Genomic DNA, 12,795 nt, shown 5'->3' with positions numbered 1-12,795 from the left:
TACGTGGATCAGAATGCTTGGGCATTGGTTCAATACAACAATCATAGTTGCTTACGTACCTATTCGCGACTCACCTGTCATGCAGAAAGATATCTTACAACCAGCTGCAGAATAAATTGATAGATGTCCAAAACGAGATCAGCTACTGCTTGGAGGAGACTTTAACGCCAGGATTGGCCTCCGAATGGACCCTTCCGACCATGCTACTATTAGACCACACAGACTTGGCGCTCTATCTTATAATGGCACGAGGCTACTTCAGCATTGATCCGCCAGAGATGGAGATTATTGGTAGTGAGCTTTCGAGTGTTCAGGAGAGTCGACACTAGGTCAAAGAGTGGCTCAGACCATTTCCTTCTTGCTGCTAGATTAAAGCTGAAGCTATCAAACCATAAGAAAGTCAAACTTCCCCCTAGATATGACACTGAAAAATTCGAAATCTCAAAAGTCAGGGCTGACTTTGACATGGAGTTGAGGAGCCCCTTTCTAGCCTTAGAACAAACAAAACAAGAAAATGAGAGTCCAGAAGAAGAATTCATAGAGAGGAAATGGTTGAAGATCAAACATATTACGAAAGTTATTGCTGCTGAAATCCATGGAAAGAGCTAGAAATGAGACCCGTAAACAATATAGGATTCTCAAAGAGCTGAACTTGGCAAAGAAAAGAAATTACACCACTCAAAATGTGAAAAGATCAGATGGAATTATCATCACAGGGCAACTAAAAAGAATGAACCAATGAAAAAAACTCCAAGGATCTGTTAAATAGGAAAGACCAGGTTAAACCAAAAAGTGCCTCTGTTCACACCAGCCAAAATAGGCAACCAGCAGCTACATCAATCAGGGATAAGTATCCTTGCAATGTAACTTCACCTCCGATGGAAGGAGTCGGAAACACCGGGAATTTTTTCAAAGAATATAAAGCCCTGGGTGACGACTCCCTGCCAGTAGAAACTTACACAGCAAGTTCGGCGCTCGTTGAATGCCTAACGAACCTACTTGGCAAACTCTGGGACGCTGAATATGTTCTCCAGGACGGGCGTAACGCAACTACAGTCCCTATATTCAAGAAAGGAGATGAAAGAGAGTCTAAAAATTACCCGGGAGTCTCTCTAATAGACACAGCTTTTTAATAAGATTTTTTCAATAGTTTTCATTAACCGCTTTAGAAAAGAGAGAGAGCAACGGACAAAGAAGAGCCAGGCAGGTTTCCACCCTAGAATGGGATGCGTAGGTCATATCTTTACCCAGTGAATTCTTCTTCATCAACGTTTCATTCACTGATTTGATGCCTTCACAGTCTTTTTTGACTTCATTGCTGCATTTGACTCGATAGTAGGATCCTTGTTATGGAAAATAATGCTCGAAAACGGTGTTCCAACAAAAATAGTCGACCTGCTAAGAGCATACTATGAAAATACCCTAAGTAACGTACGAATATATGGTGAGCTAACGGAATTATTTGAAATAGCACACGTCGTCCAGGATGCCCGCCATAGCCAATTTTTTAACTATATTATAGATTTGATTAAAAAGACGCATTGAAAGAAGATGATGGTTTCATCTCTTCAGCACAAGAAAAAAATTTTGACATCGAATATGCAGATGATAGTACTCTGCTCATCCGCCAAGAAAGCACAAAATATAGGAGAGTAGCAAAAACGGCTAATGAGACAGGACTCACGATCAGTATCCCTAAAATAAAGTATCTTTCAGCCAAAGAGAACACTTCTATATAAATCAGTGGAGAACCTATCGAGAGGGTGGAAGATTTCAAATACCTATGGTTATTCATAGATGCTAGAGGTGGAGCCACTAGTGAGGTTCAAAGCAGGACTCGTAAAGCAAGCTTTGCGAACTTACTGTCTTTGGCCAGCTCCGTACACCGTTTTGGACTAAAAAGAAATCAAACTAGTCATGAAGCTCAGGACTACATCAACGTGAGTGCCAACAATTTTGTCATATGGATGTGAGATCCGTTTGGTGACGAATTGCTTTTCGTTTCACCCTAGATACTCGGCCGAAAAGAACTATCAATCTCCATCTTTACCTCATTATAGCCAAAGAAACTGGATTTTTTTTCTGTAAAACCATTTTTTTTTGTCAGATCAGTCAGATTGGTACTGTCTAACAGACGGTTGACTGTGTGTCAGAATCAGTGGACAATTCCTCTGACAACCTTTCCTGGTCAAACTGGGGTCAAGGAATAATCACCCGTAATTTAAGAATAAATCACCTTTAATTGTCTTACCATATTCAATACAAGGCTCAAAATGAACTGAATTGTCTGAATTTATATAAATCAGGACTAAGGAAACAGTGACCAAGAGATAGCAAGATTGACAAATCAAAAACATTTAATTAAAAATATCCCAAATTATTTCCACCAAACAATAAACCCACAAAGGAATCGATATGAGTCATACAAAGGAAGACTGAAGCATCCAATGTATGATTACAAAACATCACACAAAAATCAACTGATACTTAAAAAAAAATCAACAATGCTAAGCAGAACTAGAAGAATTTAAAATTAAGTCATTAAAGGAATTACAAAAAAGGGTGAAAGTGAATTTACACGAAAAGGCAGAGGACATTTACCCCATAACAAAATGAGCATCAACTTGACCTCCAACATTTTATTTTTGCATTTCACACATTAGGCTATAAATGTTGATTTTATGTACTACTTAACAGTACTACTTTTAAATTTCAATATTTTCAGACAATGTTTGAGAAGTGCTTTCTAGAAAGTCTTTTGGTCAGCAACAAGCATACTTCTATTAGTATCACTGACGACTCATTGCACCAGCAGTCTGTATTAGGTCAATACATCTATGCACGCTCCTTCTATATCCAAAATGTGCAGACTTATTATTTACTTCTTCCTCACGAAAAGTTTTATTTCATCTAAATCATTTTTTATGACATCTTTCCAAACCTTTTAATGAAATCCTGCTTTTTCGTTTGCCCTGTGTAATTAAAGAAACCAGAGTTTTTGGCCCGAGAATTCCACAAACTATATCAAACTGAAGCCCAGCGAATTCAAACAGAATTTCATGAAAATTATCCAGCAGTTTTTGAAAAGCTTTAAAATTCTTGAATAATATAGCAAAGATAAAACGACGAAGAATTATTTTAAGAAAATGATTGTTTTTTTTTAATGAATTTTTTTTCTTAATAAAATTTTTTTCTAAATGAATATTGTGGCTCTATATCTAAAAGCCATTGTCAGAAAAGCAGAGATAAATATAACAAAAGATTTATAATAAAATTAATGACCATTAAAACTATATAAAAAAATAAAACAGTCCTAGCATCATCACTTCAATCAAGCTTAACCAGGACTGAAAAACAAACTTTGATTCATTCAGATAAAAATAAATCAAGACCATTAATTCAGATAAAACAAATATACGATCCTTGCATTTTTGGCAGCTAACATAAAGGGTCTTTTTGATACATGTTCAATGGCAGCAAGTAGCATTTCGATTGCTTCTAAGCTTATTGTGTTCAAGCCTTTTGCTCTTGAAGTTCGGATATTTTCGCTCATTCACATATGGTTGCTGTACTTTTCATCCTCCAAGTACTGCAGTAGGGGTTTCTATTTGATGTATTCACCAACGCCATCTAATACTGATTCCACGACATTTCCACGTGTCTCCATTTAACGCGTACTTGCAACACTATCTACATTCCGTACTCTCAAGATGAATCATCAGATTCGTGCAGGTCTCACAGGCAACAAGCAGAAGAGGGGAGAGAATCTGCCACAAATACCATATGCACCTGTCCATACTTAGTTACCCTTAAATTGGCTGAAATAGGTGAGCCGGTCCCTACACTTCCATTGTTCATGGACGGACAATATTCATGGTACATACGTGATCAGCACTTAACTCTCATTCCGCGAAAATCTAGTGCATGCCCAGAGGTAATACGTATATAGCTGCGAATACAATTTGGACCAGTTTTCGTCCAAATTTTAGCAATAAATAGTTTATTTGGTTTTTTTTTCACTGTTTTATAAATATTTTTTACCCATTTTCAATGTATATTCTTTTCATTTATAAGATATACTTAAATATTAGTTACTATTCCTCAATCAGCTTCAAACAATATTTTTTTTTATGATAATTTTTTTAATCACCTTTTGAACAGTTTCCGAACAGTTCGTAGCAACGAACTGTAAGTAAGGAGCGACTCGGCCCAATAGAAACCGAAACTCTAAAAATGAAATTTTATAAAAATAGATACATCAAAAGAACTGACTTTTAATGCTGATTTGAAATATATAAAATTAATACAGCAAAATGTAACCTATCAAAACCTAAGAGCCTGAGCAAATTTGCCTCATTTCCGAAAAGGGTGGGCACCCCCAAACATTCAAGCAATCTTAAGAAAATCACATCATCAGATTCAGCATATTCGAAAACAGTACTGTAGAGGTTTTAAGATCCTATCTACAAAAATGTAGAATTTTGTATTTTTTCCCAGAAAAAGATCACAGATTTTCAAAAATGTTGTTTTTGATCACGGAAAAACCAACATTTGTTGTTGTTTTTTTTTTCCCAGGGGTTATCGTATCCAACCAATGGTCCGAAAAGATCCACAGAAAGCTCATATGAATCGAACTCGGAAGTTCTAGTGCTCTTTTGAAGTAACCAAAAAGATTTGAGGGCAACTAGCCCCACTACCTCCCCTCCAATTTTCCTCAATGATATCCAATCAAAATTTTAAGATAGCCATAGTTGAAAGGTCCAATAACTATGCTTTTGGTGGTGGCCGGTGTTTACCCCTTTAAAAAAATACCCCCACCCCACCCCCGCGGAAAATAGCCCTTTATGCTGAAGTTTTGAATTTTTGTTCTAATTCTTTAAGAACGATTCGTGAAACACAATGGCCTTTTAATTAGAATAGTAAGCTTTGTTTTAAATGCTATAAAAAACGTTACCGCAAAGAGTGAAGTTTTGAGGAGACAGTAACCCCTTTCATACATATAAAAAATTTTGTTCGCTTCAAATCTTGATGCTGCTAAAATAGCGAAACAAATTAGTGTGAAATATTCACTCTAATTTGTTTCCCACTATTGGGAAACTATACTTCTTGTTTTTGGTGTTTGTTTGATGTTGCTCTTTGCTTTCAGTTGAGACCGTTTTTTTTTTATTTGTTATTGGGAAACATATAGAACAAGTTTTTTTTAAAGAAAAGTAAAGAGCCTCATTGAACCAAAAATGAGCAGAAATATAGTCAGATAAGCTTCAAAGTAAAAACTATGAAGTCTAATAGAAAAAACAAAAAGATATAAAACATTTTTTTCATGAAAAAGACTATATTAATAAAAAACGGACAGATATTAATTTATAACTTTTTCCTCAAAACAAGTTTGTCAAAGAATAGTAAAGAGCCAAATATGAGTAGAAATAAATTCAACTAATTTTCCAAGCGTAGAACTACTACAAATCTTCATCAATACATGAATTAAACCCAAAACGAAGAAAAATTACAATAAATAACCGAGTCAAGCTCAAAAGGGGCAAAAATTAACATGAGTAGGGCTGACAGCCCCCACGCCTTCTTAAGACCAGAACATAATTTGCACTTTACTAAAGAAAACACACTTTAAATGTTTTCACTTTTTTTACTTTAATATATAAAGAAATATTAAGACGATAAGGAGTAAATATCAGAATATGTATATTTAACTGACAATACATGGTTATTTTTTTTTTTTTTTTTTTTTTTTTTTTTTTTTTTTTTTTTTTTTTTTTTAGTTGTAAATTTGTAAAGTACAAATTGTGTTCTAGTCTTGAGAAGACATGGGGATTGTCAGCCTTATTCGTTTTAGTGTTTGCTCGTTTTGAATTTGACTAGGTTATCTATTACAATTTCTGGTGAAAAACAAACTCTTAGAATTTGACAATGCCTTCGTCCGTAAAAACTTGAACAATAAGAATTTGTTGCTCATCGAAGCCAACTATCCTTTCAAAGAGAAGCTAAACCGTCTTAAATTTTTTAGGTGCCATATGTTTTAGCTTAATTTGATTGATTGCCTACATTTTCTTCTTCTTCTTTTTTTTTAATTTGGTGCCCACTACAGCCAGAAGTTGCAAAAGTTCATATGGAAGTCTTTTCAAGAAAAATTTATTTGCGTTTTTTTTTACCACAAGTTTTTAAGATACTTATGGTGTGTAAATTTCTCTTTTCCCCTTTCCTTAGCACTTTTTAAAAAAAAAAACTAAAAACAAACAAAACTCAAATAAAAATTACAAATTTGGAAATCTTATTTTGCACGGGGGTTATTTTCCGGGGGGATATTTCACGGATGGGGGTGTTTTTCGGGGGGGGGGGGCGCCTAGCTGCCCTTTTGGTGATGACACGACCTTCCATAGTCCTTGGGTACAGGCCTGAAAGTGACTCAATTGGCCCATATTGTTCATATATAATATTTGTTACTGGGAAATATACCGATATTTTTGGGGTGATTTTCTAAGGGGAAGGGGGGGGGGGGTTCCGTGGAGAGCAATGTTAACGAGAGGAATTTTTCAGGATAAATGTTACATGGAGGGGGGAAAGGGAATTTCGTGGCATGATTTGAAAAAAGGTGAGAAAATAATTAAAAAATAACAAATGATTTCAACTGAGAGCAAGAAGGAATATCAAAACTTTTTGCCTTAATTTTTTAGGAGCGACTATTCAAAAACAAAGAAGGTTTCTTTTGGATAAGAATATTGTTTAAAGAACTTTAAGACTTTAGTGTAAAGAACAAGGGTCAAGGAAGGGGTGGTCTTCCTCATATATAGAATAGTTTACATTTATTCTAAGTTTTAATGTTGCTTCTTACTTTCTGTCTGAACAGCTTGTTTTTTTTAATCTAAGGTTTTCATAGCACATTTCCATACTTTTTGTTAGTATTGACTGTGGCTCTTTATTATGTTGCAGCTACTACTGCAACCATGAACAACATCTATGGTAAGTTAGCAAACACCGTTTTTCTACCTGTAAAAATACTTCAGGTTTTTCAATGATTTGTTGAAAGAGAAAAAATTATATTCATTTTTTCTATTCTGTTCTTTTGCTTTTCTATACCCACACTAAACTATTTCTTTTGCGAAAGATAAACAGCAAAAAAAAACATCAAATTACCAACAACAAAACTATAAACACATTGTTTATAATTGTTTAATGGGATTATTTTGAAACACAAAGGATATTAGCAATTATATATACAGATTCTATTTCGACTGTTCCATCATATTCCATCGAGTATGACTGAGAGACTATTTAGCAGTCTCTCTTAACCCAAAAGTCAGAGCAGAGGATGGTAGACCTGTAAAATCGCAGAATTACTCTGAAAATAATAAATAGCATTACATTGGCTAACAGCTTTCTTTTAACTCCTCCCCTCACATCTAGACAATTTTGTTTGTCACTCTTGGCCTGTACTTGCCGCTATTAACAAGAACTGGCGATAATGCCTAATTGATTGAAGTTCTTACCTCGTCTGCATTTATCTAGTGTATTAGGAGTGGCACTTAAAAGACCAAGAATGGCAGCAGATCCACAGACAACTGAAAGTATCCATTTGTAGTAGCCATGATAAGCTTCAGGTGACAAACTGAAGGAGAAAAGAAATATAAGAATCAACTCCAAAATACGAAATCATTTTTACACATTAATAACTGATGCCATAAAACACAAAAAAAGGATACACAAAAAAGAATAAGAAAACTTCAAGTTTGAAAAAAAACACTAGAATGATACCATCGATATCCTGCTGTACGATATCTATCGCTAGAACGATACCACTGTCAGCGCCTATAGCCTACAGTTTCCAGCTATTAAAATCACTTAAAATAGTTTTTAAGTTGAGGATGAGAACCCTAATATAGAGGTTACAAGCTCCTATCAACAAAAATGTTGAATTTGTATTTTTTTTTTCCAGGAGAAATATCGCAGCGTGTTTATTTGTTTTTTTTTTTTCTTTCCATGTTTTCCCTAGAGATGACCAAATCGAACCCATGGTCCTAGAAGATGAGGAGAGGGCTCACTCAAACAGAAATTAAAAGTTCCAGTGTCATTTTTAAGTGACCAAAAGGATTAGAGGGCAAACAGCCCCCATCTCAGACCCTCTTTTCGCAAAGACAAGCAATCAAATTTTGAGCTAGCCATTTGGTTCAGCATAGTTGAAAGATCTACTAATTAAACCAACTCCGTTACTTACAGAAGCAACTTCTTTACTTCATGCACCATGTTCCACCATGTTCCTAGTCCTAACCCTCAGTTTAGTTGATCTTTTATAGGTAAGTGTACCAGCTAGCAGATTGCTGCAGAAGTCAGATTTAAACCTCAGTCGGGCAACCAGCACTGTAAATGGCACTCTTACCATTTTCGAGAATAAAAAGAAATATTGCAATTCGTATCTTCCAAAAAACTGACCAAAGTTAGTGTCAGAGATGAGGCTATTGGTATTGAATTGACAGTTAGGAGGTGAGCTTCAACCCTAGACTCAAAAGAGGAAGTATGAAAAAAATAGAAATGCCACCCGACAAAGTACATTAAATCTCATGAACTCTTACAATGAAGAACTTTTTCAAACTGTTGAATCATTATTGAAGATTCTTGACACTTAACCTGTCAGTGTTGCTACGGAACAATTCCGTGCATCGGTTTTTACATGAGCCCCTTCCAAGAGCACGTTTCTTGCTTCCAAAGATAGAGGCTGCGGAGATTCTCAAGGCAGCTAGTAAAAATAGTCCAAGTCACTTAGGTAGTCCCAAGGAGCCTACATCTGAGTCGATCGTGATTTTATTTTATTTACCACTTCTTTTTATTGGTAAATTCGTTGTGTCAGGTACATTTAAATATATGATTTTCTACTATTCTTCTACAGCACTCTATCCCGAGACCTTAGATGGCAGTAAAATATTCTTTTGAAAGAGTCGCTCAAAACGGCGTCCCTAGGGAGGTCATTCTAAATCGAAGTGCAAAGTCGAATGGAGCTGTTGTTCAAGTACTCTGTTCTCGGCATTTCAACCTTACTATAATTGGTTTAAGTTGTCTTTGTGCCTATTTTGTCAGTTGGACAGTGGGGGACACAGCACAAGGAAGTTCTAGAGAAGGAGATGGATTTATGTACTTGTAAAAAACAGCCATCGGCGCCACGTCAAACCTTTCGCTAACAGACCAGAGAGAGACACAGGAAAAGACTGAGTCTGTCCTATTGGCCCTATTGTGGATCTTCTCAAGCGGTGCCAATAAGGTTTTTTGAGTATCAACATACAGCAGGCATCTATACTCGGCGATGGATCTGATGCAAGACTTAAAAAGAGGAATAACCAGCCTGGGCAGTAGAAGGCTAAGAGTGATCTCAAGCTTTCTTGTACAGGAGGTTCTCACCTGATCGAGGTGGATTTTCGAAGAAAGACCTGTGGAGAAACGGATTCCGAAGACACAAAGCTCGTCCACTCTCTTTATAGCTTCATTCAAGGAGATGAGGTTCGGATATATGCATGGCACTTACGATTGGGGGATCAGCAGCTCCTTTGTTTTGGGAGCATGGAAATTGACCATGCATGCATTGGACCATTTTTAAATCTCCAAAAGATCCATCCACAAGAGCAAGGAGGCATGGGATGGGTCTTCGTGTCTTGGGATGGCTAAGTGTGTCATGGTATCGTCAGGAAAATGATGCAGATGGCTTGTAAGGTTGTCTCTCGAATCATTTATGTAGAGAGTGAAAAGCATAGGTCCCAAGATGCTACCCAAGGGTACGCCTGCCTTTATTGGGTATTCTTGGGAAGTGAATATATCAAGAAAAAGAAAAACCCGGATTGAGCAATTAGAGAGATAGGTCTCGATCCCTTTACAAGACGCTCACATGCACCATGCAGGTAAAATACTCTAGCCAGCCTTGATACCAGACTTTTTTGAAAGTTTTAGTGATGTTGAATGACAATCGCCTGACGTCGTATCCTTCAGCTAGAAGTTCAATCTACTTCTTGTGCTTGATCATCAGGTAGTCAAACATTCCGGTGGAATTCATACTGACAATCACCAAAAAGGTCATTTGACTTCGAGTACTGATAAAATGTACGATTGAAAACACCTTTGCAATTCATTCCCAATGTAGGAGAGGAGGCTGACAGGCCTACACGAGTCAACCCTTGCTGGGTTACCACCTGATTTGGGTATAGAAATGATATAGGTGGATTTTCATATGTGTGGAAAGGTTTCAGCGAAAACACAGCCGGAAAAGCGATAACAAAGGTCCAGGTACTTCGGTACTGCAGAACTTCAAGACAACATTAGTTATGCTGTCACGGCCCCAGGATCTCATCAGATGAAGACGCTTAAGAATGCAAAGGACCTTAAGCTTGAAATAGTTCACACGATCAAGCACAGTATTGGTTTGATTGGGGGAATTGGGGAGCTTCTTTAGCGTCGTGGTCCCGATTTAAGAATCCGGCAAACACCTTAGCAAGTGCTTCGATCTTTATATGCGGATCTTGCATGATAGTCACGTCGTTAATTTTTAGAGAAGCAATTGAAGCTTCCTTAGATAATGGTAAATTTCTTGATCATTCTTCACTTACATTAAGCAAAAGTGATTTGAAGCTTGGTATTTCTCCCTGTACTGAACCAGGATTGCCAAATCCAGCGGATTTCGTCATTACGTGCTTAAAAAAAAGAGAAAAAATCAAATTTATCCTTTTTGCGCTTTGAGACTAGCCATTGCTTGTGTGCCTTTTGCTTTTCTCAGATAATCTTATTTTTTGTGGGTAATGAGCCAAGGTTTGTCCTTGCTGGATATATGGATCCTCTTCGATGAGATGTAACTTGCGATAGATTCAATAATGGCTTGTTGGGATTTTCCACAGCTCATTCGGGCCCTTCAAGAAGGAAGACTCTCCATTACTAAGAAACAAGTGCGATTATTTAGCCACCCCAATCTCCTCTTCTGCATTGCCCGATTTGTCGCCTGTGCTTAATTGGGGGAGGGGTATGAAGATTAGAATATTGGAAGCTAGGGTGATGAAAGTGTTCAATTTCGGTTGAAAAACGTGTGCAATCAGAATACCGAGGATTTATAAGATTTTTTTACGGGGGAATTATCAACAGTTTTATTTATAGGCACTTACCTTGTCGAGTGGAAAGACTGTATAAAGAAAACTGCCAATCCGTTTGAAAGTTTGTCAGTAAAACTCATAGCACCATAGACAAAACCACCAGAGCCAATATTATCCCCAATGAGAGCTGCAGTTATGGCTAATGACATGACCAGTAAAATTGAGCCTGCTGCTCCTAGAAAAAAAAAGAAAAAGTTTAGTGGCAAAATAGCGGCAAAAGAATTACCGTATCCTTGCCTTAGGAGAAAAAGATTGTTTGTGGAAAATGTTCATATTGAAAACATTTTGAGAACACATTGAGAACAAGTGGCAGTAGATAGATTTCCAAAGGTCAACGTATGCCTCACCATGAAAATCGAAATCCCTAGACAAGAGAAAAAATAATTGGAAATACAAATATAGAAACCATGCTCGTTTTTAGAACTATCATATAGATTTTCAGTTTTCAAAAGCTCTGGAGAATAAATTGAAAATTCTTATTTTGAAGTGATTTTGAATACAGGGCTTTTTGTAAAGCTGACAAGTAAATATAAATATAACTTCTATAGAGATCATGTACCTGTTACGGCATCAATTGGCGAAAATACAGGGGGAGGGGGCAAAATAAATTTTTTCAAACTCTAGGGAAGACAAATTTGCCTTTTTTGCAGTTTTTACATAAAAATATCACTAAAACCTATTTTTCAGTTGTAATACCAAAATAATTGTTTCAAACCTGGAGCAGCGGGAGGGGTTGAGCAAATGCACCTCTTTATCCAATCAACGCCCCGGCGGGCCCGATTTTACCGTGTCAAATTGTAAGCAAAAGAGGAAGTCACCTATTTTAGTGAAGTATGCCATCTTGTAGCATCAACAGAGGTAACGGACTGTTCCGTTTAAATGTATTTATGTACACGTTTTAATAAATTTACAGCAAGATTTTTTATCCTTCGATTTTTTGGGCTTTCTTTGCTCCAAATTTTTCATTTTTCTCTTTTAACATTTTTATACGATATGACGCAACAAAGAAAATTTACCCCCCCCCCCCCCCTCATACTAAAAAAAGCAAACAACAAAGTATTGGAAAATTGCCTCGGTTCTTGGTAATGAGCACCAAGACAATAGTAACCAACTACTAAACTCTAAGTAACCAACTCTAAAAAACATAAGTCTGAAAACGGTACATCAAGTATATAGACCCTCAAAAGAACCTACCTTTTACGCTGATTCTGAATATGTAAATATTTTTAAGCATAAAGTTACTTGATAAAAAATTACCGGTACAATTTGACATGAATTGTTAATACCAATAAAATTTCTACAACTTTTAAAAAATTGAGAAGATATCCCAAAGATTGAAGTGTTCTTAATGAAATTTACACCCCAAAGTTCAACAGATTAGGCGACACTAAAGTAAAGGTATTAGGCCTCCGTCTACGAGAAAAACACAACTTAATTTTTTCCATGTGAAATATTGTTACGGATTCGTGTATATTTGTTTGTTTTTTCTTAGTAGAAAATCAGAAGGGTGTTCCTTCAAACGAAGTTTTAAAGTTCTAGTGCTCCTTTTAAATAGCAAAAGAAATTGCACCATAATTCTGTGTTGTTTCAGGTCAGTTTTTGCCCTTGAAAAAAAGATACTGCCGAAACAATGCATGAAACCTCCTGATTTCAGAAAACATGCTGC

The 12,795-nt window shown here is 36.4% G+C and overlaps 1 protein-coding gene across 2 annotated transcripts in view; it reads right to left on the bottom strand.

Moving 5' to 3' along the window:
* LOC136030908 (major facilitator superfamily domain-containing protein 12-like) overlaps positions 1-12,795 on the bottom strand; it is a 50,568-nt gene that overhangs the window by 4,201 nt on the left and 33,572 nt on the right. For both annotated transcript variants that reach the window (XM_065710008.1, XM_065710018.1), the window contains exons 10-11: positions 11,142-11,304; positions 7,500-7,618 (exon numbers count right to left, since the gene is read on the bottom strand). In XM_065710008.1, the coding sequence (XP_065566080.1) occupies positions 7,500-7,618; positions 11,142-11,304 (282 nt within the window). The remainder of the gene's footprint in view (positions 1-7,499; positions 7,619-11,141; positions 11,305-12,795) is intronic.

Source organism: Artemia franciscana, chromosome 1 (assembly GCF_032884065.1).
Source record: "Artemia franciscana chromosome 1, ASM3288406v1, whole genome shotgun sequence".
NCBI lineage: Eukaryota > Metazoa > Arthropoda > Branchiopoda > Anostraca > Artemiidae > Artemia > Artemia franciscana.
The sequence above is the reverse complement of the archived record's forward strand: the minus strand, read 5'-3'. Positions and strand labels throughout refer to the sequence as shown.